Source organism: Enhydra lutris, unplaced genomic scaffold, assembly GCF_002288905.1.
Source record: "Enhydra lutris kenyoni isolate GAN:26980312 unplaced genomic scaffold, ASM228890v2 scaffoldscaffold24, whole genome shotgun sequence".
Classification (NCBI taxonomy): domain Eukaryota; kingdom Metazoa; phylum Chordata; class Mammalia; order Carnivora; family Mustelidae; genus Enhydra; species Enhydra lutris.
The window spans coordinates 29,148,076-29,175,455 of record NW_019154108.1 but is presented as its reverse complement, the minus strand read 5'-3'; the positions used below and the strand labels follow the sequence as shown (position 1 = coordinate 29,175,455).

Here is a 27,380-nt window from a genome sequence, read left to right as displayed (position 1 = left end):
CTCCCTAACCCCAAATCAGACAGAGAGCTCACTGATTCCTGACTCACCAATTCGGGGTTCACCCAGCTTCCAGGCAGAAAAGCCAACCGGTCCCGTGGAAGTGCAGAAAAATCTGTCCCGTGGGCAGTGAGGCCCCCCCTGCCCGGGCATGAGGCCTGGAGGAGGTGTTCTGGGGGCACCAGGCTGGCAGCCATGCTTCAGGCATGTCCTCTGGGGAGTGAGGGACAGGAACTTCTTGGAAGGCAGCCCTGGCCGGTGCAGAGATGCTGGGGGCTGGCTCACGGAGGTCAGGCCCCGGGGAACCCCGGCAGAGACACAGTGACATGTCTTGGGCCGGCCCCGGGGAATCCTCGGGAAAGATGAGGGGTGGGGGGCATCCGGGACCAAGGCTCCTCTGTGGCCCGCAGCAGGGATGAGGACAGTGCGTCTGGAAAGCAGAGCTACCCGCCTCCAACCATATTAAAAACATTCCTTATTTCTGTGCCCTCATTATAAAGCCTTCTTGTGAAAAAAAGGTGCAAAAAACCCAAAAGAGAAATAATCCCCCATGAGTCAACCACCTAGACACACTGCTACTTTTACATTTTTGAGGTTTTCTTCTTAAGCATTTCTTCTAGGCAAAGAGCTTTTAATTTTTTTTTCCTCACAGATTGCACTATGCTGCAAATTTTAAAAATGTAAGACACAGCATCAGAGAAATTTTATTTATTTATTTTTAAAGATTCCATCCATTTATTTGACAGAGATCACAAGCATGCAGAGAGGCAGGCAGCAGGGGGTGGAGGGGGGAGCAGCAGAGAGTCTGATGTGGGGATCGATTCCAGGACCCCAAGATCATGACCAGAGCCGAAGGCGGAGGCTTAACCCACTGTGCCACCCAGGCAACCCTCGAAGAAATTTTAAAACGAATTTCAATTTTAATAAATTTTCAATTTTAATAAAACTAATCACGTCGTTGGGGTGATAAGCAAGTGCAGTGGTTGAACAGTTTGAACCCCCCGAGGGGCTGGGCAGAACCTCTCAGTGGCCCTTATTGGAGGAACATGGTCCTTGTTGCCGTGGCCACACACCAGCAACTGTGTACCAGGCACTGATCTAAGAACTTCACACCTATTAACTCATGACAATGAGATAAAAGAGACCCGTCTGTCCTTGGAACAGCTCTGTGAGCAGGTGCTGCGGGCTCTGCTTTCCAGATGAGTTAAGGGGTGCACAGAGGTCAATGAGCCACCCCAGGGCACACGGACAGTTGAGCGGGGGTCCAAGCTCAGGCAGCCGGGCAGAGACCGCGCTCACCCCCAGGCACCGGCTTGGGGCTCACCAGGTCAGGCCCCCCCACTTCAAGCTACAAGGGGGTCAGCATGTGGTCCTGGTAACTCCTGCGTTTGCTCAAAGCCCGTGCCGGGGAGCCTATGGGCAAGAAATAGGGGCTCGGGCTTGATGGAAGACAGGAGGTAGGGTCCGGAGCTGATCTTCTCTCCCCCTTGAGGTGGGCTCACATGGCTTCTCTGGAAATCTTCCAGACACTTCTGCCCCCTTTGGGGTATGAGCTTCGGTGACTCCCATGAGCTCATGATGCAGAGTCCAATCTGGCCACTGAGGTGTGCGGAATGGCGCCTCCAATCTGTTCTTCTCCACTGGGGATAGAGGCCACTATGACTGCTTAATCCAGTGGTATTGAAAAATCAACTCTAGGGGCGCCAGGGAGGCTCAGTGTGTTAGTGTTTGACTCTTGATCAGACTCTTGATCTCAACTCAGGTCTTGAGCTTAGGGTCATGAGTTCAAGTCCCACTTTGGGCTCCAAGCCGGGTGTGGAATGTACTTAAAAAAAAAAAAGATTAAAAAATCTACTGTATTTGAGGGGTTACTTAATTACAATAAACTGCCTCTTTTTAAAGTGTGCAACTCAGTGACTAGGATGCCACAACCAGGACATGCAGTGTCTCCATCACCCCCAGAAGCTTCCTTGTAGGTGCAAGATTCTTTGTATGAATGACTGAGCTCTGCTCATCGGTCACCGGCCTTGGGGTGGGTGACAAGGAGTGCCACTCAGTCCATCCATCCAGCAGGATCTGTGTAGGGTCAGGCAATGAGAGGCATGTCTAGAACTTAGCCCTGCCACGTACCTAGCCGTACGGCCTTGGGCAAGTCACTCGGCCAACCGGTGCCTCAGTTTCCCAGGGTTGGTGCAAGAGGAAAATTAAATGGTGTGCAGTTGGATTGAAGTTATGAAGGAGACTTCACAACACGGTAGGCTTGCAGAGGAAATGGTCTGAGAAGAGTTCTGTGACTCTGAGAACCTCCAGCCAGGTCAGAGGTCAGTGGTTGGAGAGGCATGGAAACTGCTGGGATCTCAGAGTCATCGTGGGCCGTGAAAGGCCGTGTGTCTTTAGGGAAGAGTCATAGGGCCTGCCCACAGGATGTTCTTCCAGGGGCTGGAGAAAGATGTCCTTGCTGAACTATTTTTTAAAATTTTTAAATTTTGGGGGCGCCTGGGTGGCTCAGTGGGTTAAAGCCTCTGCCTTCGGCTCAGGTCATGATCTCAGGGTCCTGGGATCAAGCCCTGCATCGGGCTCTCTGCTCAACAGGGAGCCTGCTTCCCCCCCCCCTCTCTGCCTGCCTCTCTGCCTACTTGTGATCTCTCTCTGTCAAATAAATAAATAAAATCTTAAAAAAAAATAAATTTTTAAATTTTGATTTAAGATTTTATTTATTTGTGAGTGAGAGAGAGAGCACAAGAAGGGGCAGGGGCAGAGGGAGATACAGACTCCCTGCTGAGCAGGGAGCCCGATGTAAGGCTCGATCCTGGGACCCTGAGATCATGACCTGAGCCAAAGGCAGATGCTTAATGACTGAGCCCCCCAGGAGCCCCTCGCTGAACTATTTTATGCTTTTATTTTATTTTATATTTATTTTATTTATTTTTAAGTAGGCTCCACACCCCACATGGGAACGGGGGCTGAAACAACCCTGAGATCCAGGGTCACACACCAGGCACCCCTGCCCACCGGACACTTCTTTTTTTTTTTTTAAAGAATTTATTTATTTATTTGACAGACAGAGATCACAAGTAGGCAGAGAGGCAGACAGAGAGAGAGGGGGAAGCAGGCTCCCCGCTGAGCAGAGAGCCCGATGCGGGGCTTGATCCCAGGACCCTGAGATCATGACCTGAGCCGAAGGCAGAAGCTTAACCCACTGAGCCACCCAGGCGCCCCCGACCGGACACTTCTGAAAGGGCAGCAGGAGGCAAGTGAATGGTTGTGATCACCTGTTGTGCACGACATGACGCTTATAGGATGTGTTGTGTCAAGTGTCTGTTAACTGCACGGGGTGTCCAATGCATCCCCTCGGTTGTCGCTGTGTCCCTGGTCCCTACTCGAGGCTGGTGTGGGGGATGCCCAGGAGAGCCAGTGGTGGCTCCCTTGGGGCTCACCGTCCTGCTCCCAGAGAGTCCCCAGCCCCGCCTAGAGGTCGTGGTAGCCATGCCCATGGCTGGGCGCCACAGGGGCCTGGAATCTCCACCATACACTAGTGTCTGGGGTATCTGGCAATGTCATGGAAGTGCAGCAGGTCTGCAGGGTCAGCACTGAAGACTGCCACTTCGACTGTTCTGAGCACTATCTCTGTTCCTGTGGTTTACCACTTCACCAGTCTCAGAAGGCGAGAGCAGCTGAGGGAGACTCAGTGATTCTCTGGAGCCGTGGTCTGGAGGGTCCTACCTTCCTGGGCGTGCTCCCAGGGAGTCCGCACCCCATGTTCCTTGCTGGGAGAGCCCACCTAGCCCTAAGACGGGCTGCACAGCCTGGGTGTTCCCTGTCCAACCTCCCTCGAAGCCGGGGTCCCCACCTGGGTCCCAACCTGGGCCAATGAGATTAGTCTCCTGGGAGCAATGGAGAAAAGTCATTGCTTTTTTTGTTCTATTTCGTTTTTTTCTGTTAAAAAGAGATGGATGAGGGCCAAGTCTCTCCTATCCTGCTCATGGACGTTGTTGTTAGGTGTCTAGCTGCGGTCTTTCAACAGTGAAGGGGAAGCCAAGAGAAAGGCAGAGCTGAGTTCATCAACCTTGGCACCGCCCACTTCTTGAGACAAGAGCTGATGTCCAGTGGGAGCTGTCCTTGTCCGAAGCCGAAAGCAGCTGTGTTTTGGAGGATTCCCAAAAACCAGGGAGCATCTGCTCAGTCCCCAGACCCAGCTTAGGAAGCCATGAACTAGAGGGTCTCCCCATCGTACTGATGTCCACTCTGGTCCTCACCTTTCTTCATTGACTGGTCATCAGCAGAGAGAGAGAGGCCAAGGACAGCTGGCACGTAGGTCTCTAACTGGGCTGGCTCTGGAGGGATTTGTATGAAGGGCAGTCTTCAAAGACGGGGGCTGACAGGTCAGAAACATGTGTGAATGCCTTCCGGGTTCACTCTTCCAGGGCCGACGAAGAGAGGAAGAGAGCCCTGGTGCCGGGGGACACCGAGGCCCTGCTACCTGCCTGTTACCACGTCTGCTTTCCCCCACCCCTGTCAGCGCTCAGTCTCCCGATTCATCCCCGGCAGCCCCATGGGCTTCACCACCTGCTCGCTGTGTGGTTTGGGCTCTTGCCGGGTCAGAGAAACAAAATTGTCTAAAACCGTGTATTTCTGGAATGCCTCTAAGGTGCTAGGCAGACACACAGGTCACAACCGCTCAAAGCTTTGTTATTCGCTCTAAACCAAAGATGCACACATGGGCTTATTCAAATCCGAAAGGCCCAGGCCGGCCCCTGGGGGAGCACCGCATGGCTAAAATTAGCCCAGGCCATCTGCTTAGACAGCAGCTGGGCTATTCTGAGCCCCAGCAGGCCTGCTGTAAGTGGGGCCGGGCCTGGGTGGGGGTGGTGTTGGAGTCTGGTCCCTTCGGCTGAAGGGAGGACAGGAAGGCATGGGAGGCCACACTGAGCAGGAAGGCCAGAGTCCTGGCGAGTCTCATGAGGGATTGCAGTGGGGCACACGGCCCAAGCGCAAGGTTGGTGTCTTTGTCCCTGTACTTCGTCTCCCCCTTCTCATCTGGGTCTTCCTGTTTGGACTCATACGGGCTAAACATTTTCTGGGACTTCAACGGTGATGGCTGAGATTTATTGAGGGCACGTCGAGGTCAGGAGGCCTCCCGAAGCATTTTGCCGGGATCAGCACACACATTCTCGTTAACAACTCAAAGGGGGCCCGCCCAGCCAGCCCAGACGGTAGAGCGCGTGGCTCTTGATCTCGGGGTTGGGAGTTCGAGCCCCACGTTGGGTGTAGACATGATTTAAAAAGAAAACCTTCAGACAACTCAAAGAGGTAGGTAACAAAAGATTTCAGGGATTATGAATGGCTTGGTTCATCTTTTTGGTCAATGAGGAAGAAGCCTGGTTGAAAGGGCCAAAAGGGGCCACGGCTCAGGCGACCCTGGGCCTACAGGGATTGTGCTTTGGACCCTGACCTCCACTGCCCCCCACACGGAGCCCACCACTTGTTCTGTAAGAGCAGCCCTCTGTGTTCAAAGTGCACTGAGCTGGGTGGGAGGGGAGCAAGCTGGAGGGATGGGCCTATACATGATTGCTTTTAAGATTTTATTTATTTATTTGAGGTAGAGAGAGTGAGAGAGGGGCAGAGGCAGAGGGAGAAGCAGGCTCCCTGAGGAGCAGGAGCCAGACATGGGACTCGGTCCAGGACCATGGGATCATGACCTGAGCCAAAACAGACGCTTCACTGACGGAACCCCCCAGGCGCCCCGACCTAGATATTTCTAGATACTCGACAGACAGGAGTCCAGTCTATATTCACAGCTACTGCAACCCATCACCACACACGCCAGACTCAGGTCCCAGTGGGCTACTTCGGTCCTCATTCCTACAGCTGGTCAGAGAACCTGCTCGCCTCAACTCCTCTCATGATCTGTGACCCGTCTCCCTGCCCTCGGTCAGGAATTCAGCCGATCAGCCCTTCACCTGGTGGAGGGCCCAACCCTTCACCCCGAGGGCCCAAGTCCTCAACAGTCCTGTGTGTCACTGCTGAGGGTGGCTGGTTCCTGTTGGACACGGTAGTGCTAGGAGGTTCTCCTGAGTGCTAGGAGGTGCTCCTGAGTCTAGGAGGTGCTCCTCAGTGCTAGGAGGTGCTCCTGAGTGCTAGGATGAGGTCCTGAGTGTTAGGAGGTGCTCACCTCCATGGCACAGCCTTCCCCATGGTAGTCAGTAGGGTACTCCTTTCCCTGCTGTGGGGGCACCTTGCTCTCGGGAGCCTCAAACAGCCAGGCAGCAGCCTCGTCTTCCCTTCAGTGGAACTACTGTTGTGTCCAAGGGGAGCCATTGCTTGCTCAGGGACCAGCAGAGCTCTGGGGTGGGAAGTACACAGCAGTTGGGTATCAGATGTGGTCACAGTGAGGACTACTCCCCACCCCCACTCCCGGGCCCCCAGACCCAGGTACTGTGGCTGCGGGGGACAGTGACATCCAGCAGTCTCAAGTTTATGGAGTAGACTGGATCCTACAAGATGGGAGCCATGTCCATCCAGGGTGTTCACCGCGCGCACCACAAGGAGTCCCTTGTGGCAAAACCACATGTGCCCACTCCCTCCATGAGTACCTGGGATGCAGGCTGTCCTCGCTGCTGGCACTGCCCCCAGCCCGGTGGTGGGCAACCTCCTTTGGACAAGGGTCCAAAGGACCCTTGGCTCACCCAGGAGCCTTTATGGCCCTGGTTTCTTTTTACCTTTCAGAGTGAGGCTCCAAACACGTCTTCTTGTAGACTACTTCAGACAGGTCGACAGACCTGTGCTGCTCCCCCCCAGACTGGAGGAGAGGCTGGCAAGGGACACGGGGCGCACTCTGTCACAAGACCACACTAAACCCCTGAACGATTAGCCCCAAACTGCAACTTGGCCTTGTAACACTCCTTTAAAAACCTGAGCCCCAATCTGCTGGCTTTCAAACAGAATTTAAGAGAAGGGACACCACCCTGGTAACATCGGAGTGTCACAGGAGGAAGCCGACCAGTCCTGAGACCCAGATGGACACATGGTGTTGGGAGAAGGCAGATGGACCCTGAGCCAGGCAGGCCTCCAACAGGGCCGCTAACCACTGGGGGTGGGAGGGTGTCCTCTCGCTCAGGGGACAGTCCGCGGGCACAGCGCTGGGACCTTCCGGACAAAGTGCTGAGAGCCTCCAGAGGGTGACACCCTGAGCAGGAAAGGGGCAGGGGCAGAGCCGCCAACGCAAGTCTGCCGCTGCCATGCTGGAGGGACAGAGGAACAAGCACATGTGCAGTGTCTGCTTCAAGTGCCTGAGACCATGCATGTGAGCCTTTGAGGGGACTGGAGTGGGCAGCAGAGGCCCCGGCTACACTCTCCACTGGGGTTTCTTCGAAAGGCTCAGAAAAAAATTACAATCACCAGGGTGTTCAGCTGCACTCTGGGATAGGACTGGACTTCAGGTGAGGAAAGAAACTCAATATATAAATATTGAAGCATCGTAGGTTCCCTTGGAGAAGACATGAATTCAGAAACGTGAATCTCCTTAAAAATCAGTTGTGATGCGCGGGAACCCGTTGAGCAATCACTCCAACCTAAAAATACTTCGTTTAATCAAGGACCATGAGGGCGACAGCCTCTTCTTGCGCGGACAGGGATGGGGAAGAACACAGAAAACTCCTGATCCAGGAAGCCTGAGCCTTGCCGACCAGCTGATCTGGGATGCATCTCAGGTCAAAGGCACCAGGGACGAGTCCAGGATACTGGAGAAGGGCAAGGACTCTGCTGCCAGCAGGCTGAAATTGGACACCTGCCCGTGGGCGCCGGCTGCTGCCGTCCCTCAGGGCAGCTCCTCTCCAAGAACGCCAGCCCGCCCCTCCACCTCTCCCCAGCCAGGAACGCCCTGGGCTCAGCTTCCCTCACCAAACCCTCATGTAACTTTCTGGTTTCAGCCATTGGCCCCCGTGTCCCAACGGTCACCCTGCTGTTCGCTGCGGGCTCCTTCCCATGCAGAGAGGAGTGGTGGGGGACTACACTCCGTGGACGGCCAGCCAACAGGATGTCCACCTGCACGGCGCTCGCGGAGACCCAAGTCCGCGTGCCTCCCGGCCTCTGGTTTCCTGCTGTGTGGACGGGCACCCCTCACCCTGTCGCAAGGCCGTTTGCTGCTGGACATTCCAGGTCCCCACAAATCCAAGTGCTGTCCTGTAGTCTCTGTGAACCTCATGCCGGGAGGACAAACCGGATCCAGTCAGAAGGACACCAAACACACGACACACAGACGAGGAAACCATTTCCATTTAATCGAGAAGGACTACCAGCCCCGGGGTGTTAGTGACACCGTTTTCATCTGGAAGACAGAACTGCTGGAGGGAGATTCCGGAACCTCAAATGCAACTTTTAACTCAGTGCACTACGAATTCTGAAGAGCTTCCACATCCCAGCACGTCCAGAAAAGGAAAGCACGTTTTTGTTTCTAAGGGTGACAAATTGTTAATATTCCTCCTTCTGGTCTTCCCATAGAACTCAGATAAAAGAAGCAAAAAGAAAAGAAAAGAAAAAAAAGGCGGGGGGGGAGACAAGAAATGCAAAATAAAAAAAGAAAATCTAAGTAGTACGAAATTAGTTTTTATTTTTACCTCAAAATAAATGCTTAACATTTTTCCCAAACCAAAACTACAGGTGAACACTTAGAAAGAAGGGGGGAGTGATTTCTTCCTTCACTGGAGGAGCCGGTGAGTAAGGCAGGCGCCCCTCCCGCAGGACTAGTCTAGACACCCCCACCCCCATCTCCTCTATTGTCAGTCTTCCCCACCAGGGTGCTGGCCACAGGAGGACCCCCTCCCCCACCCCCCTGCCCCCGGAAAGCTTGGGAAAAATCATCTAACGCGTGAGCAAACATTCGCAGAGGAGCCTTCCTGAGACGCAGCAGCAGCCTCTGCTGGGTCTGGGGGTGTGAGCGCTGGCACCTCCATCCCTGTCCCCGGGCGGCGTCAGCCACGCGCCCGAGCTCACCACAGAGACGTCTTGAAGTTGAACCTGAGCTTCAGCAGGTATTTCAGGTTCACCTGAGCAACGTCATAGACGATATACCTGGAGGGGACATGGGTCAAGGAGCACACACTCACGGCGGCCCAAGCCCCGCAACCCCACTCGCTAGCCAAAGGATACTCGTTATATAGCAGGCAGGTGTCGTTCACGCCGGAGGAAACCCCCGTCCCCAGGGGCACCTCCACACCATCCATTGTGATGTTGGCAGAAGGGTCAGGGGTTGTCTTGCCCAAACCTGCACAACAGAAAGCGTAAGTGGCAGGAGGAACCGTGAGGACACTAGCTCGAGAACGTTCAAGATCAGACTTCTGTCGCGTCTACGTGTTCACTTTAAAGACACGCACACCGCACACTCTGTCCTCCTTCCGGATACAACCCCGGGCTATAAATCAAGCTCCCGAGGCGCATGCCTCCCTGATTTCAGTAAGAGCAGTGCCTCACCCCCCAGCCCGATTGTATTTCCACTGAGCCCAAGTCCAAAGCCTGCACTTCAACCCGGCAGGCGGAGGCCCCGAACCGTCAGGTGGCTGGAGCTCCCGCGCCTGGACACCCCGGGCAGCACTTGCTCAGGGGATGTTCCTCGGCACCGCGGCTGACAGTCCCGGTAAAACGCAAAGCTGACGCACCCAGTTCCTGAGGCTCCAACCCCAGACAGGGGGTGTGACCCAATTATCTAATGACCCTCTAGCTGTCCTCCAGCGAGCCACAGGCACGCAGCCCACTGGGGAGAGAGGGTGCCCTCCCCGGGCTGTCCAGAGCACCCAGGGCGGGAGCAGCACTTTCTGGAAAACGGTACCTTTGACACTGTGCTTGCCCTTGGGCAGCTTGCTGATGTGTGAAGCGTGCTTGAGTTCATACCTGTGCAAGACAGGAAGGTCTCAGAAGGGCCTCCGATGACCCTGGGCTCTCAAACCACCAGTCTGGTAAGCAGGAGCCCAAGTGAGAAGAACCCAGTTCTCCCCAGACCCCTGGCTTCCAGAGGCGAAGGCGCAGTTCCCGGTCAGCGCTCTGTGCCACCACTGCTGCAGGGTCACGTGGCTGTGGCCGCAGCTCCAGAGGCTTCTCAGACCACGAGCCTCACCCCCTTGCTTGATTACGCGACCCTGCTCTCCGTGTCACTGTGACAGGCCTGAGGCAGGCAGGACCAACCAGATTTTTTTTTTTTTGCCAGGAATCTGAAGTTCATCTCCAGGTTCATCTGAGTTGATCTCAAACACAAAATCTAACATCTCTGTGCATGCATGTGTGCTGGGGTGGGGGGGCAACCATCCTCCGTGCACTTCAGCCCACAGAAGGTGGATGCTGCCAGTTCTGGAGTCCCGGCTGGACTCCTCATCCCCGGTGCTCCTGCATTCACTTAACTAGAACTGGTTTCTACCATTGTGGTGGGGAATTTCTAGGGTCCCCTCCTGGCCAAGGGGAACTCTCCTGTCTTGACCACCCCCGTCCATCCCCAGCAGTGGCCCCAGGCCAAGGCCAGGCTGACTCACATGTTTCCGAGGGCGACCTCTCCCAGTAGGATCAGGCCCACAGGGTCTGCCTGGGACGCGTGGCAGTAGTTGGCGCTCTTGGAGACCATGTCGGCGAAATAGATCCCTTTACCGAACATGTAGCCCGTCTGCAGGGTGGGAAAAGGGCCACAGAAGACATTCTGGGGGCTGTTTGCGGCATCCCTGAGCTCCTGAGTACGGACTACGCCCACAGGCCAAGCTCACACGCCAGGCTGTTTGGACCCTGGTCCCGTGGGGGCACTCAGGTCCGCAGAAAGTTTAATCTCTCTGCCCCCCGCTGTCTTCCTCTCTCAACTGGGGAGAGAACCTCACAGAACCGTTGTGAAAATTCACCAAGTTAATAAGCGCTTAGATCGGTGCCCGGCATGTGGCAACAGCCCATAAATGGCAGCTCTTGTGTTTACTTCCTTCTGTCAGTCAAAGGTGTAGGGAGGTCAGGGCATCTGCCCAGGTCATGTGCTACCACATGGCACCGCGAGCCATTCGCTGCTCCCCACCTGTTACACCTGGACAGCAAGAGGCCTGCAAGACTGCCTCTGAGCACCCATCCGGCGGGTCACCTCTATGACCCAGGCTGCAAGTCAGCAGGGCCTCCCTCCGGCCCTCCCACAGTCTCCTGAGGAGCACACCAGGACTCACAGAAGTCACCCGGCAGAGGGGGGGCGGAGGCAGTCTGGACTCAACTTGGCCTCTTGACATGGCTATGTCAACACACCAATCAGCTCTCAGGGCAAGGCCCAGACACCTCACTTTTGTTCGAGAAGCCACGGCTCATAGCCGTGTAGATACGCTGGCCGTAGAGCGAGGGCCGTGAGGACAAGGTGCAGATGATCTCTGGGTGCCGCCCGCCACCCACCCTGGGCTAGCCACCTACCACGGGCGCCTCAGGCGGGGCTATCCGGAGGCCCTGGGACAGGATGCCGGCAAAGTTGGTGGCCCGGGAGCCGTGCCATAGGAGCCTGCGGTTATGCAGCTGCCGAAATGGCTTGTAACGCTGGCTCTCGCCTTCGCGCTCGATCCGGAAGATCTGCTCGGGGGTGAAGGGCCGGAGACAGAGGATGCCACGTTACTCTCACAGCAAGATCCACCAGATGCAGGAGCATGGGCCAGCTGCCCCAGAGCCAGAGGATGCGGCTGTGGCAGCCTACGAGGCGGCAGGGTTGGGTGGGGAGCAGTCGCCCGGGCAGGACCCCATCTGACAGAGGTGTGCCCGAGATGCTTTGCCATGTCTGATTGTGCTTTCAGGTCCTCAAACAAGGCTTTGAGATTGGAAATAAAAAGCATTAGGGAAAGAACACTAAGCACCCCTAAACTCCAAGACTAACCTTTCTCCTCCACCAATAGTAAGTCGCTCCTCCAGTAATTTAAAGCAAAGCAAACGGTTCTTTACCCAGGCCAAGCTGGAGGAAGTGGAAAGGAGGAAGATTCTTACGTCAACAACTTCCAAGTCATACGCGTTGTGCGTGGTCGCGTGAGTGTTCTTAACATATTTCCTGATGGTCTCTGCTTCTTCCGAGTCTCTGTCCACCACCTAGAACATCGTTGGGGAGTCTGCGCGAGGGAGACCCCAAGCACAGCCACCCAGCACAGGGGCCAAGAGACGTCCCACAGCCAAGACTGCAGTCAGAACCTGCACGGACCCAAGCCCAACGCTGGGTTTTGAGGAGGACTGGCGCTCCAGGTCTTTGAATCCTCAAGGCTGTGCAGTGCCAGAGCTCCTGCCCGCCAAATACCTGACGTAACCGCCCCCGCACAAACACAAGTGCGCCACGGGGAAGGCTGTGTTCTCGATTTTCGCCCACTCAGGCAAAATGCAAAAAACTCAGGAAATCTGGTTTTCCTCACAGCTTCTTAAGTAAAAGGCTTCAGGACTGTAAACCGAGTAAACCCTTCAGGCTTCAGGACTGTAAACCGAGTAAACCCTTCACCAGAGAACCCTGCCTGCAGCATTCCCGTGAAGAAGGTGCCCCAGGGACCACACAGGTGACATCTGGTGGCTTATTCTACCCGGACCCCAGATCTATGCTCTGTTCTAGGCAAGAAGCAGAGGCTCTTCCTGGGATCTCAACACCCCATCCCAGGCTCAGGGGAACCCAGCCACACCGCAGGGTTCCGGGAGGTGAGACACAGGGAGACCAGGCTCAAGGTCAAGGCAAGCTAGGGGCTGTGGCAAGGGGACTTCTGCCCCAGCACAGGCACCTCCACCTAAGCAGGAACCCAGGCACTGTGTACTCATTATGGCTGCCCTGGGCACTTCTGCTTCTGAAACGGGCACGACAAATCTAAAGCTCATGACATACAAGCCTCCAAAGACAAATCTTCTCTAGATTAAGGAAAAATGAACTTTCTGGAAGGCTGCTCAAAAAGGAGTCTCTTGTGCCAAAGACCCTGGCTTGGAAGTCTGCCCAACAATCTGTTCTAAGGAGGTCTCCAGGAGAAACCCACTCCAGTCTGGGGATCGCTGCTCTCAGGACGAGCGGACAGATGCACCAGAGGCAGGGGCCTGTTACCTTAATGTCAGTCTTGAGCTTCTCATAGTTGACATCGATGGGGTCCTTGCTGCTGTCATCAGAGCCTCCCCTGAGCAGACTGTAGGCCACCTCAATGTCCAGCAAGTTGTCTAGCATTTCCACCTTGGCCTGGAGGAACAGATGGGAAACCTTGGGCTTGGGACCAGGGTGAGGGGAGACAAACCTAGGTTCAACAGAGAAAACCCTCACAGAGTGATGGGACAGTGATGGGAAGGCCTCCCAGCTGGTTAGGAATAGCTTGTCATCCACCCGTGGCTCCTAGTGAATGAGGGGGGGTACTCCTTGGGGGAAGGGAGAGCCTGAAGCTACAAGGGTACTGTGAGAAGTGGGGGCAGTGACTATCGCTGGCTCCGAGGCAGCGGGGAGGGAAAACCCATCTGTTTGGCCTGTGGTCGGTCACCACCGTGGGAAGAAATCCTATTCAAAACGAGGGCCCAGGGGCGCCTGGGTGGCTCAGTGGGTTAAAGCCTCTGCCTTTGGCTCGGATCATGATCCCAGGGTCCTGAGATCCAGCCCCGCATCAGGCTCTCTGCTCAGCAGGGAGCCTGCTTCCCCATCTCTCTGCCTGCCTCTCTGCCTGCCTCTCTGCCTACTTGTGATCTCTGTCAGATAAATAAAATCTAATCTTTAAAAAAAAAAAAAAAAGAAGAGAGGTCCCAGAGGTCCCCGCACCAGGCCCTGCCGGAAGGGAGTGACGCCCAGGCTGCTCCTCCCTCAGGCAGCCCCGGCTACCTGCACACAGTCCGCGTTGTTCAGCAGCGGGGGCTTCTTCATCCCAAAGTCGTGGGGAATGAGGGTGTAGAAGCGATTTGAGAGATCCAGGATCTGGGAGTCACTGCTGCCCTGGGACACCGCCTTCGGGGGAGGAGAGAGAGCAGAGACTGAGACAGCGAGACTGACCTGGCTCGGCGTGAGCAACAGCCAGGCAGCGCAGTGGAAACGTTCAAGACCACCTCATGCTGGTGTCGTACCGGCCCAAGGGCAGGACCCCCCACCCGTCCACTTCCATTTCTATAAGACCTGGACAATTAGGGACCCGTACCACCCCCAACGCCGTGCAAGGAGTCAAGTGTAACATCTAGGTGGAGAGCTCGTGCACGCTCCTAAAACTCAACTACATCAATGTTTGGGAACTTCTCACAACAAAATGGGGGTAAAACCCCAATGCTATCAATTCGGGCAGCACACCCACCACCCCCGCCCATCCACAGATCTTCAGCTGAAGGGAAGGAATTGGCTTTTCTCGCACCTGAAGATCCAGGTGGCCACACACAGAAAGGCTAAGCTCCCCCTCCTGCCACAGTGCCCATTCGTGCTCCGTATGTAAAAGGTGCTCAATAAATGCAGAGATGGAGGAGCCGGACTGCTGTGATGCTGGGTAGGTACCTGAATGGCCACGGGGCAGTGAAAGGGCCCTAGTTTGGCCCCCTGCAGGCCCCAGCACCCACCCCCTCCCCGCCCGACCGAGCCCCACGCCCTCAATTTCTTTCTGTTGCTGCAGTTGGCTCTGTGTCGCGGGGAAGGACACTCTCCCAGCCTCTCCACCAGGGGTTCTGGACAGGGAAGGGGCCAGGGCTCTGGAGCAGCTGCTGCCTGGGGCCCCTTCTCCAGCACCAGCCAGAAGTCTACTTTCCTGTGCCCCTCCTTCACAGGCCAGGCCTGCACCCTGTCCCCATGGTGCAGCGGGAAGGCCCTGTGAACTGGGGGACCTTGTTGGGTGCCCAGTGAGGTGATCAATGAGCATGAACCAAAGTGAGGAAATATTTCACTTTCTGTGACATTTCCAAGTAACGGCAAAATAACGCCAGTTTCTTTTTAAAAGACTTTATATACACCCAACATGGGGCTTGAACTCAAGACCCAGGAGATTAAGAACCACGTGCTCCACCAACCAAGCCAACTGGGAGCCTCAATCTCAGCCTAAGAACACCCCAAATCAGGACGTTTTTATGAGGTAGGAGAATCAAATACCTTATCTAGTTCATAAGCGGTTTATTTACATAACTGGTCACTAAAAACACGGCCACTTCATTAGTTCCGGGACCACGCTGGCGAGGAACAGGCACTTACCACACCTGTGGCATTGAACAGAGACCTCCAGGTCCTCAGGCCCTGGGACATGGCAGCTTGCAACCCTGCACCGCTCCCCCAAAACAAGCCAGCCGAGGGGCCCCCTGCCTACCTGCTGCACCTCGCTGAGAATGGAGTAGGCCGCCTGGATCTGCCTCTTGCTCAGCTTCCCCAAGGGCATCTTCTGAAGGTCAATCTGAGGAGACAGGGGAATGCTCCCTTGCAAAGCTGCTCCATGCAGTGGACCGTGGGCAAGCTGGCGAGTGCTCCTCGGGGCTTGTGGGCCCTGCCAGCAGCAGAGACCCAACCCTGTCTGCGGCTTGTTCTGGGCCCACACCACGGGTTCTGGGAGGGGGGGGGGTCTCGCTCGCTTCGTTCATGGCAGTGACGAGAAAACAAGGACGCCTGCAGCCCCACACTCAGTCCACCCTGGCCCAGCACAACTCGGCTCCCAGGGAGGAGGAGGGCCGGACAGCACAGGCGCCCCGGAGCCTCAGAGCCCAAACCGTTCCCAGCCAAATAGGGACCAGAAAGTGGGGAGAAAGGTTCTCCTAAGTACACGCTCCTGAACATACAGATCTATACCCAAAAGAACGCTGTTTTTTCAAATCAGGTACCCTGAAAGGTCACATGCTGATTCTAGCAATATGCTTGGGGATTACCGTCAGGACAAGCAGCAAGTGTAGTGGGGAAAGCATGTGGCCTGCTGCCAGCTTGGGAGGAGTCTGCTCACCCTCTGTCTCCCACCCGGAAAATGGGGCTGGCTTGCTCCGGAGGCCCCCGCGCCCCTTGTGGTTGGTGTCCTGACCTCCCTGGGGCACCCCAACACCTGCAGTGCACGACGGAGCCACAAGCTACAAGGAAATGGACGGGGAGCAGCCCCCGCCGGGCATGGTAGACGTGGCATCACATACCAATGGCACTTCCCTCCCCTCAAAGCCAGAGTCTCTACCCTGAGGGGTGGCCTGGTCCCTGGGAAGTAGAGTAGCCGCTGCCCGGTCTGGGGAAGAAGGCGGGGAGACTGTTTCAGGAGGGGAGCAGGGCGCGTAAAGGAGCCCAGCATCGCCGGTGCAGGCTGGAAACCGGCTCCGGGAGCCGCTGAGGAAGGCGTTGCAACGGTGGCTGGGGGTGGGCAGTACTCTGAAGAAACAGCAGCCCCCAACTGCGGGGAGTTGGTGCGGGTGCCTGTGCCCCTCAGCCCCTCCTCACAGGCCACAAGGACAAGAATGGGGCTTACTCAACACAAGCCAGGTACCCCACTCCCTGAAGAGAAACCTGAGGTTTTCTCAGGTCCAGCCCTGCGGAAGTGGAGGAGGCCGCCCGTCAGGCAAGGAGTGAGCAACAGCCCACTCTCCACCGCTGCCCATGGGCTGCCTTCCAGCGAGCTCTGCAACAGCTCTGGCCTGTCTCCTCCTGCGAGACGGTCACCTGAGCAAGAGCCAGCCCAGAAATGGTATGTCCCAGGGGAGACCTGGTCTGCTAGGAGTTGAGACCCTATGAACTAGAGCACAGGAAGCTGGAAAGGACATGTGGGACGTTTTTTCTTAAACATTAAGAAAAACGAAGACCCGCTCCCTCGCCCATGTCCCTGGTGAGACTGTCCGCAAGCCGTCACACTGGCCAGTCCTCCTCATGGAGGTCGGCGCAGGGGTCACTTTCAACGGAAGCGCCCGAGCCCTGGGCGTTTGCAGGCCCGTAAGGGGACCTGCAGACTCCACAGCATTCATTAACAGCAGCCGGGGGGGAACCGTCCTGCCACCGGTTCCAAGCTCACCTTCTGGGAAAGCCAAGCTGGGCTGGAGAACACAGGGACAACTGGCCTCAACCACGGCCCCCTCGTCCTGTCCGAGCAGGAGGAACAGGACAAACCCACCCCCACCCTCAACCTTTTCTTAGTTTTGTCTGATGCCTCAACGTTGCTTTTCTACACTTCGTCAGTGCCGCCCACTTCTTCCACAGTACACAGGCTACACTTGCCTTCCAGAAGACTCCAGCTGGCCGGCCGGCTCCAGAGCCACGCCCGCACACACTGCCACTGCCACGGCAGCAAGGGGACAAGTGCAGGGGAACGGGGACCCAGGGGCAGCTCGCTCAGGCACAGTGTCCACCTCCTGGGAAGTCTGTGGTCCCCAGGCCCCAGAGGCCTGGCTCGGTGTCTGGCAGAAGGACAGGCAGAGGGGCGCCTGGGTGGCTCAGTGGGTTAAAGCCTATGCCTTCAGCTCAGGTCATGATCCTGGAGTCCCAGGATTGAGCCCCACATTGGGCTTCTGCTCAGCAGGGAGCCTGCTTCCCCGACCCCCCTGCCTGCCTCTTTGCCTACTTGTGATCTGTGTCTGTCAAATAAAATCTTAAAAAAAAAAAAAAAAAAAAAAAAAAGGACAGGCAGAAGACATGGACGGCCACCCCAGCCACCCCCGTGCGCACAGTCACCTCGTATTCCACCATGGCTTTCTTCATGCTCTCCACGTCGAAGATCATCTTAATGAGCTCCTGCACCGGCTTGGGAAGCTTGGACTTGGTGCCGGGGTTCACTGTCAGCTTCTTGACCGCATCTTCATCCTTTAGAGAAAAGTGAACCAGTCAAAGGCCCCCATTCAACAACCCAAGCCAAGTGGCGACAGCATCTGGGCCGCAGACAAAGGAGCCACAGGTACCCGCAGCACAGAAGGCTGAGGTAGTATCTGCACCTGGACCAGAGGCTTCCCCACGATCCCCGTGGGGGCTCCAGACCCTTCCTCCAACGGCCACTGCAGGTGCCCAGCCCCTCATGCCCTCACCTGCCCACCCTGGGAACTGGCCCATGGCCCATGGGGCCACCCTGGAAGAGCTGGGAAGCCACCAGGCCAAACCATGGACCAAGGGGACACCTGGTAACTTCTCCCGTCTTGTACTACTGCACCCCAGGGGCCAACCAGAAGATGTCCATATAGTCTTCACCATAGTCCTAAAGGTTCAGACACCCATATCCTGCCACATAGACTGACAGCAGGAACTCTCCACCCTCCGTGGCCTCCCTCTGCTCCCTGTGATCACACCTTTTTTTTTTTTTAAGATTTTATTTATTTGACAGACAAAGATCACAAGTAGGCAGAGAGGCAGGCAGAGAGAGAGGAGGAAGCAGGCTCCCCGCTGAGCAGAAAGCCCGATGTGGGGCTCAATCCCAGGACTCTGGGATCATGACCTGAGCCGAAGGCAGAGGCCTTAACCTACTGAGCCACCCAGGCACCCCTGTGATCACACTTTCAACACTGGACTGTGTGTTCCCGCTCTCTGGGGAACCCAGGCTAAGTCAGGACCACACGGCACTGCAGAGAGCTGAACCCTTTTCACTTAGGAATGGCCGGAGGACAGGGACTGTGCCCTGTCCCTGACAGTGTCCCCAGCAACGAGCTGTGCTGGTATCTGCTCTGAGTGGACACTGATCCTGGCATCTGTTGTGTTCACCCAAGCCGCGTGGCGGGCTGTGGGCCCGTTCACTCCTGGCTGTGGCTGTCAACTACGCTTTCTGTCTCGACACCAAGTCTCCAAGGCTCTCAGGGTCATTGCTTCTGGCTCTCTGAGGAGGCCAACTGTTCACGGTGAAACACCTTATTTGAACTGATCTACTCTGTGGCCTCCCTCTCCGGGGGTGATAAGCGGAGATGTTTACATATTCAGGAGCACCGTCACAGGGGAGCCACAGACCATAAACCACCACCCCGGGCCATCTGGGCACCCTGCCAGATGCTGCCCTAGGCCAGTGCACCTGAATTCAGTGGCCCTGGTTTTGAAAAGTGGCCAGTCTAAACAGAGACACACTGCAAGGGCTGAAAACACACCAGATTTCAAAGATCTGGTTTCAGAGAAGGTGGGAGGGGGAGGAAAATAAATAACTAATGTTAGTTTCACGGTTTCTTTCTGATTTTTAAAATGCAGCTACTGAAATATTAAGGCTACAAAGGTGGTTGTCTAGCTCTATCGGACAGCATCTTCCAAAAGCCGTGCGGGTGTTGGGGGGCAGGGAATCTCGACGTAGCGTGCAGGGCAAAACTCCAGTCCTCTGGTGAGGAAAGTACCCGTGAAGGGACAGGAGCGCCAAAGACACACACAGTGACTTTGTGCTTAACTCTGGGTGATTATGATTGTGCATCTTTCTCAAAAATTTCTAAATGTTATTTTTGAAATTAGAGAAAATGACCAGTAGGGGGCACTGTGCTGAGTCAGACAAGCCAGGATCTCAACCTCAGCGTTACAAAGTAAATTCTATTTTTTAAAATAGGTATTTTAAAGTAATTTCCACACCCAAAGTGGGGTTTGGACTCAAAATCCTAAGATCAAGAGTTGGTACTGACTGAGTCACCCAGGTGCCCTGGGGTTTTGTGTGTGTGTGTTTTGTTTTGTTTTTAAAAAAGAAATACATGAGCCCCCAGTGGCTCAGCTAGAGCATGACTCGATCTCAGGGTCGTTGAGTTCAAGCCCCACATGGGGTGTAGTTTACTTAAGTAAACTTCGTAAGCAAAAAGTCATGAAAAAAGTGTATTTTCTTCTATGATTTTCTTCATAATATTTTCTCCCCTCCAGCTTAGCTTGTAATAAAACAACAGTATATAATACACACATCACAAAATGAGTTCAAATCAACTTAGGCTACTGGTCAGGCTGCAGGTCAACAACAGATTAAGTTTTGGGGAGTCAAGTTAAACATGGATTTTCAACTGCATCGTGGGGAGGGGTCAGTGCCCCTGACCCTCCACTCTGTTCACGGGTCAACTGCAACAGATTTTTCTATAAAAACCAGAATAAGCATCTTGTCAGAACAAATGTCCACAAAGGTTATCAGCCAAGGGATAACAAAAGGCTATCTGGTGATATACACAGGAAAATGAGCCGGCCACAAACGTGTAACAGAGGGGCACCTGGGGGGTGCAGGGGGTCAAGCGTCTGCCTTCAGCTTAGGTTGTGATCCCAGAGTCCTGGGATCGTGTCCTGCTTTTCCCTCTGCCTCTGTCTGCCACTGCATGCTTGTGCTCCTGTTTTCTCTGACAAAATCTTTTTTAAAAAAAGTGTCTAATAGAAATTATCAGAAGAGCATCTGGGACCCAAAACCACAATCCAACAGAGGCCAGGGCAATGTAATTACGTTCTTTTGCAAGCACAAGTGGGCTTAAGGACAGAGGGAGAAGCAGACTCCCCACCAAGGAGGAAGCATGATCGGGGACTCAACCCTGGGACTCTGGGATCACGACCTAAGCCAAAGGCAGAAGCTCAACCAACTAAGTCACCCTCTGAACTGTAATAAACTGATGGCAAACCAGGTCATACGACCTGTGAGGAAAACATGGGGTCAGCCTAGAAGCCACACCTGGAATCTAAGAACCACTTCCCAATGAGCTGCGGGAGCAATTTCAAAGACCAATCCCCCTCACGTTCTCAAAGATGCTACCACGGTCAGTTGAGTTCCTACGTCACTGTCTGGGTGTGACTCGTGGAAGGGTGCTGGATCTCGTTCCGAGTTTCTCCGTCCGCGACCGTGACTGTTATGATCACGGTCAAACTGCAGGGCACTGATCTCTGTGTGTTGAACCGACCTCACATTCTCAGGCTCAACCCCCTACCCCCAGTCGCGGTACAGAAATCCTGCACGTGGGTTATTACTCCACGGTTACGCCTCCCCATCTATGTTCCTAGGGATATGGGAGCGCTCCTGCGAGGTCTGTCTGGTTTTGATGTTGGCCTAACACTGAGCACTGTCAAGAGTGGAGAAGTGTTTCCTCCTATGAATGCTGAGGAGCACTGACTTGCAAGGCCATCAGGCCCGGGGCGAGGTCTGGCTACTATGGTGCTCCTTCCTTCTGCTGGAAGCAAACGGCTTAAGAGTTGGGATTACCTGGCCGTAGTCGATCTCCAGAGGGTAGAACTTTTTGGGATACTTTGTGAAGTTCTTGGAGTGCCAGGCATTCCCAGTTTTCTCTTCATACAGCTTCATAAAGTGCTCGATGGCATCCTCTTTGGACGGCACCTGCTCTAGTTTGTTGCTGCCGATGACGGTGCCCACGCGGCCCCACGACCTGAAGATCCAGTAGCTGCGAGGGTGGGGGGTGGGGAGGAGAGAAGGAGGATCACACACAGACCTGCGGGCCAGCCGCTCATGTGCTGGGAGCAGGTTCCCTCCCTGCGTTCTGCCTGGGGACACAGAGCTGCGGCCCCCAAGATGATGCCATGGACAGAGAGGAACAAAGGAAACACAGCAATGAAAGACCTTCACTTTTGAGGAACTGGAGAGTTGGAACTTTCAAGAACTGCCTTTTGAATCGTATTGGTGAATGGACCCAGAAAGTGCCAAAGCATAGGTTACACTCAATCTGCCAGCCAAGCTCGCAGAGCAAGCGTATGAACTCGGACTATAAAATAAACACCCATCTCACTCCTCACAGAAACAAAGTAAGCATTGCTTGGAAGTCTTGTACTCAAGATACACAACCATGAGCGACAAAATCTAGATACTGGAGCCTCTGGGCTCAGATGCAACAGGTTTGGGCGGGGTGTGTGTGTGTGTCAGAGGCACGCAGGTTGAGGCCACTGCTCTTGGTTCCCATGGCAATTGGGGGCCCACACCACTGGCACCCTGGGTGCCACATCGCTTGGCTTTGGGTGATTCATTTTTCTTGGTGGAAAGAACGCATAACATAATTTTTACATCATGACAGAGATGCCCCCTGGGTAGCTCAGTTGGTTAAGCAACTGGTGTCAGCTCAGGTCATGAACTCAGGGTCATGGGACTGAGCCCCATGTCAGGCCTCTTCCTTAGCCTCTGCCCCTACCCTGTGCTCGTGCTCTCTCAAATAAGTAAAATCTTAAACATTCTCTGCTAGGGTTCTTCCTGGAAACGTCTGGGAGGTGCTCTACTGAGCTGTCCTAGAGAGGTGTCCAGACCTGACAGCCCACGCTGTCCCTTCACTGTGAAAACCAGTTAAAACTAGGCCACCAGAACAGGTTATAAGACACAGAACACTGGGCTTATGTCTTCAGAAAACCCAAGTAGCCTACTAGATACTTTGGACTTTTGGGGCTCCATTTGATATTCACTTTTAGACGAAAGCCCTGGTGAGAAGCTAAGGCAATGGGAGGCACCCAGCTGCTCGGCACCCACAAACGGCCAGCAGTCAAGGCTTCGTAGGCGCCGACATCATGCCCCCTCCACCAGGGCCACAGCTACACAGCATCTGGTTTTCAACCATCAACTGGAGTCCCAATAGGGAAGCGGTTTCCACTTGCCACTAAGACCAAGTCCAGGTTAGCCCACGAGGGTCAGGACTGGGGAATCTGAAGGGCACGTTCGGATCCATGTGTATCCAGGGGTCAGAGGCTCTGGATTCCTCAAGGGGCTGTAGGCAGAGTGTCTCGAGAGACGGTGGGACAGTGTGTCCTGGGAAGTCGGGACGCTGGATGGCAGGGAGCCAGGCTGTGTGGCGTGCCGGTATCTTCCCTCTGGCCAAAGACCTCTCGACACCCCTCATAGGCCCACTCCCTCACAGGGCCACCTCGCAGGCCACTTCCCCATCCCCAGACACACCGGCTTTCTCTGTCATCTTCCAGGAGCTGCAGCTTGTAGTAGGAGTTGGTCCCCTTCACAATGTCCACCAGGCCAAGGGTGGCACTGAACACCTTCCCTCCTTTCTCCAGGACGTGCGCAGAATGTTCCAGACCTGTTGCAGAGGCAGGGCACCTGGTTTTCTCTCTTAAAGGGCGGCCGATAAGCTCGGGAAGAAGGGGGTCTGCAGGCGGGGGACTCACACCTGCCTGAACACTCCTTGTGGGAGGCTCCCCACAAGGCCCAGGCGTCCTCAGGCCCAGGGGAGCCCAAGGAGGCAGGGGTGCGCAGGTGTGGTCCAGAAGCCCCCCGTCTCCGGCCACCTGCCGGCTCGCGCTCCTGTGTGCTCACCAGAGTCCGGATCCACAGCGGCTCCACCTTTAAGAGTTAATTTCATTCTCTTCTCAGATTTGTTGATGCCTTAAAAAAGAACAAGAAAGGAAAATGAGTAAAACAAAACCAGAAAGTTGGGGTGGGGAGGCAGGGTGAGGGGGTGGTGTGCCAACGGGTCTAGGCAGCCTCGGCCGGAGCATTCCGGGAGCACGCGGACCCGGGACCCCAGGCAACCTCACCTTCCTCCTTGACGGGGCCCTTGCTCTTCTTAGAGAGCGCAGACCCTGACTTTGCTCTTGGGGCTGCAGGCTCTGCTGGCTCGGCCTTCACCTCAGCGCCCCAGGGGGCCAGGAGGTGGGCCGAGAACAAGTCTGGAAGGCTTCTGGCAGAACTAGACACGTCGCAGAGGAAGTCCTCAGACACCACGCGGATGCCGGCCTCGCGCACCTCCTCCATCTTCCTGCTCATCTTGTCCACCTCCTCTGCTCAGACCAGGGAAGAAGAGCTGTAGCGTCAGTACGAAGTGCAATCACAGCCCCACCGACCAAGCCCCCTCCTTGTCACCCAGAGCCGGGGGGCCACACGGTGCGGGCAGATGCGCCCCAAGAGACGGTCCGGCGGCAGCAGGAAGGGAGCCCATGTCCCTCTGCCAGACCCTGCTGTGTCCCACGCGCACGACTGGCAGGTGCTTCCCCCCACTTGGCAGGAGGCCCCTCCGTGCCGCTGATGCTGATGTGCAGAAGCTTTCCAGTTTGACGGGGTCCTCGTGGTCTGGCTCTGCTCTTAGTGCCAGAGTCGGAAATCACCAAAACCAAAGTCTAGGTGCTCGCTGTTTCCTCCTCTGAGTTCTTTGGCTCCAGGTCTCCCATCCAAGTGTTCGATCCAACCTGTGTGGATCTGTTGGTGGGGCCAGGCAGAGACCCGGCTCTCCCCATCATGAACCTCGGCTCCTCTGCAGCAGATGAACTAACCACGTACACGGAGGCTTGCTTCCCGGCTCTCTAGGCCGTTCCGCTGGTCTATGTGTGTTCTGATGTCAGCTTGTCTTGTTCTGGTCACTAGACCTTGTGACACAGTGTGCCGTCAGGGAGCGCAAGGCCTCCTGCCCTGTCCTCAGAAAGGCTCTGGCTATCCACAGGAGCTGCTGTCTGCTCCAGATCTGACAGCAGCGCCGGGCTTTCACGGGGATGGCTTGAGTCTATGCAGAGCACACCTCGTGACCCTGACTTCTGGCTCCTGACTTGGTAAATTACTTACCTCCGATTCTGCAAGGTTCTTCCCTGGACACTTTCTCTTGTGCGGTCATCTGGCATATATTCCGGTTTCTCTGTTCTGCCTCACTCTATGGGTTTCTATCCGTCGACAAAGCAAGTTCCTCCCTGGGTCCTGAAGGACCAACCCTCATGTACGAAGGAGTCTTTGTCTGGCCCTGCAACCCCTGAGCTTGTCCCACCCCACCCAGGGCTGTGGAGGGGCCAAGACCATCAGTGTCTCTGAGGGCAGGAGTACAGGCTGGCTGAGAACATCAGTCAGCAGCCTTCCACTGGGGACAAAAGGCACGCACACACAAAACACGGCAGCTCTGCACGTATAGGTGCTGGCTTTCCCCCATAAAGGACCAAACAATGCTGTGACCGAAGACACCCATCTGGGAGTGCCCTGCTGGTGTCACACCACACTCAGCGCATCCCCTCCCCCGCTCAATCTCACTGCCATCCCAGGAGGCACGATGCGGCCCTGCTTTACACAACAGATTCAACTCACTTTTGGTACTGATGCACAGGGAGGCCTTGTTGGCCGTGCCCGTCAATTTCCCGCCGAGTTTCTCGATCGTGGCCTTCACCTCATCCTTGTTCCGCGAGAGTTTCCCGAGAGTCAGGATCTTCATGTTGGACAATGGCTTATCTGGGACGAGAGAACAGCCATCAGGCCATGAGGTCTCAGGGACACCTCAGCTCCCCTCTGACCAGCATCCCTGAGGGAAAAAGTCTATGAAGACAGAGGCCCAGGTCTAGTCAGAAAGCAGAGGACAGGACAGCACAGCACGCGGAGAGCCTGTCCCATCCCTTGGCATACAGAGGACCAGGCCAGAGGAGAAGCCCCACGATGACACTGCCCCATAAATGGGCCAGCCTGGCCAGTGGGGGTTCCTGGCCCTGCCCCACAGGCAGAGCAGGAAAGCCACTGTGGGGACCATGGGGCTGCCAGTGGGATGGGAACAGGAGAGGGAATCACGTGAACTCCCAACTACTTTTATTCTTTTCCCAACTCCAATCTAAAAATAAGCTGCAATTTCTTATATGGTATCTATTAATTAACCCCATCCAACAAACCCATCTCCTCAAGGACAAAGCTTCAGTAGGCAGGACACTGAGCAAGTGATGGATTCCAGGCACAAAGCAGGACCTGGCACTTGAGGCCAACACGGCCCCTAGACCAGGAAGGCCCACGACAGAGCTGTGTCTATCTGCAGTCCTAAACAAGAGTCCTACACGCACTCCTCGACCAGAACTTGGAGGGGGACATCCCTCAAGCCCTCCCTGTGACGCCAAGTCAGCGTTGACCCCACACCAGCAGCAGCTGGACTCAGAAAGACCACACGTACACATGTGCATGTGTACACACACAGAGTCTTCCCCAGGAAGAGGCAGGTCACCAACAGGCTCATGTTTAGGCTGACTCTTGTTCTCCACCCACCAAACTGTGGCCCTCCTCAGACTCCGCCACATGTCTTGGAGTGAACAAAGGCAACAAGTCTCTCCAGCATACGGAAAACCCCAAACCAGTCTCACTCCGTGTGCTGGTGTGTTCGCACTCACACGGATCAGCCCTGCTCTGTGCGCCTGGTACACGGCAGGGCTATTTGCGCCAGAGCCCTGAGCCTCACATCAGGCTCGGGATGACTGACATGGGGTTGGGGTGCCAGGAGGCAGGGAAGCAAGGTCTATCGTGCAGGCAGGAGGACACTCAAAATGTCGTTTCGGATCAGGCCCACTGGCCCTTAAGAGACCACCTCCCAAGCACCTTCCACCTGCCAAGGGGAGCAGGACTGACACAGAGGGAGACCCTCCCCCACTCTGCTCAGGGTCCCCCGCCCACGGCCAGCCCCAAGCTGTACCTGGTGGAGTGGAGCTGTTCACACCAGCAGGCGCCGAGGCTGTGGAGGGTGGGGCCGCCACCACTGGGGCACTGGTCTCAGGGGGAAATATTCGGTCCTGCTTTTTGATCTTCAATTTTTTGAAGTAAGAAATTTCTCGGAATTCCTGAAGAATTGAATTTTCAGTTAAGAGACCACTTCTAGGGGTGCCTGGGTGGCTCAGTGGGTTAAGCCTCTGCCTTTGGCTAAGGTCATGATCCCAGGATCGAGCCCCCCATCAGGCTCTCTGCTCAGTGGGGAGCCTGCTTCCCCCACTTCTCTGCCTGCTTCTCTGATCGAGCCCCACATCGGGCTCTCTGCTCAGCGGGGAGACTGCTTCCCTCTCTCTGCCTGCTTCTCTGCCTACTTGTGATCACTGTCTCTGTCGAATAAATAAATAAAACCTTAAAAACAAAACAAAACAAATAAACCACTTCTCCCTAGAAATAACCCCCCACCAGAGCAAAGAGGATCTGGCTCGTCTACTTCTCACAATCAGGGATGACACGCATGGCTGGCGTGTCAAGGGGCTTAGTCAGTCAAGCATCCAGCTCTTGGTCTGAGCTCAGGTCATGATCTTGGGGTCGTGGGACAAGCGCCGCCTGGGGCTCCACACTCAGCAGGGAGTCTGCTTGGGACTCTCCCTTTCCCTCTGCCCCTCCCCCTGCTCTCTAAAATAAATACATCTTAAACCGATGTGAGGCATCAGCATTCAAGTACACGGCACTGCAAACAGTGTGTTTCCAGTGGTTCCAAGTTTATAACAACACTGGCACGCATGGGCCGTGAGCAGGGTTCCCTGAAGACAAACCAACGACACTCAGACTCAGCGGACAGTATGGCCAGAGTGCCTCCCGGGTTGCGCATGCCTACATGGCACTGCATTGGGGGCCTCGGAACATGGACAAGCCCAGAAAGTGGGATGGCAGTGCTTATCTGTTCAGACCCCAGAACCCACCCTGCTCCTGCTTACCTTAGGGGTCACCCAGTCCTTCCGGCTGGGGGTCTGGGTCTTGACCATGCACTTGGTCCAGGCAGTGACGTCGCCTGTACAGTAGTAGGCATCGCTCTTGAAGACCAGCTGGCCCGAGCACTCCTCGCAGGGAAGGAGGGCACCGAACACCATGCCATCTGCCACACGGTCCAAGATCTGAAGCCCAGAGAGGAGAAGCTGCAGGAAGGCCACTCCCCAGCGTGGGCAGACA

At 55.4% G+C, this 27,380-nt stretch overlaps 1 protein-coding gene across 1 annotated transcript in view; it reads right to left on the bottom strand.

Annotated features, from left to right (window-relative positions):
- Positions 1-8,581: 8,581 nt before the first annotated feature.
- LOC111150644 (poly(ADP-ribose) polymerase 1) overlaps positions 8,582-27,380 on the bottom strand; it is a 37,695-nt gene continuing 18,896 nt past the window's right edge. Inside the window, exons 7-23 of the mRNA XM_022508129.1 lie at positions 27,149-27,325; positions 26,158-26,302; positions 24,804-24,944; positions 23,279-23,521; positions 23,058-23,126; positions 22,689-22,821; positions 21,003-21,198; positions 17,567-17,695; positions 15,249-15,332; positions 13,799-13,921; positions 13,046-13,174; positions 11,968-12,066; positions 11,410-11,562; positions 10,515-10,642; positions 9,821-9,882; positions 9,145-9,259; positions 8,582-9,066 (exon numbers count right to left, since the gene is read on the bottom strand). Coding sequence (XP_022363837.1) covers positions 8,985-9,066; positions 9,145-9,259; positions 9,821-9,882; positions 10,515-10,642; positions 11,410-11,562; positions 11,968-12,066; positions 13,046-13,174; positions 13,799-13,921; positions 15,249-15,332; positions 17,567-17,695; positions 21,003-21,198; positions 22,689-22,821; positions 23,058-23,126; positions 23,279-23,521; positions 24,804-24,944; positions 26,158-26,302; positions 27,149-27,325 — 2,208 coding nt within the window. The 3' untranslated portion in view covers positions 8,582-8,984. The remainder of the gene's footprint in view (positions 9,067-9,144; positions 9,260-9,820; positions 9,883-10,514; positions 10,643-11,409; positions 11,563-11,967; positions 12,067-13,045; positions 13,175-13,798; positions 13,922-15,248; positions 15,333-17,566; positions 17,696-21,002; positions 21,199-22,688; positions 22,822-23,057; positions 23,127-23,278; positions 23,522-24,803; positions 24,945-26,157; positions 26,303-27,148; positions 27,326-27,380) is intronic.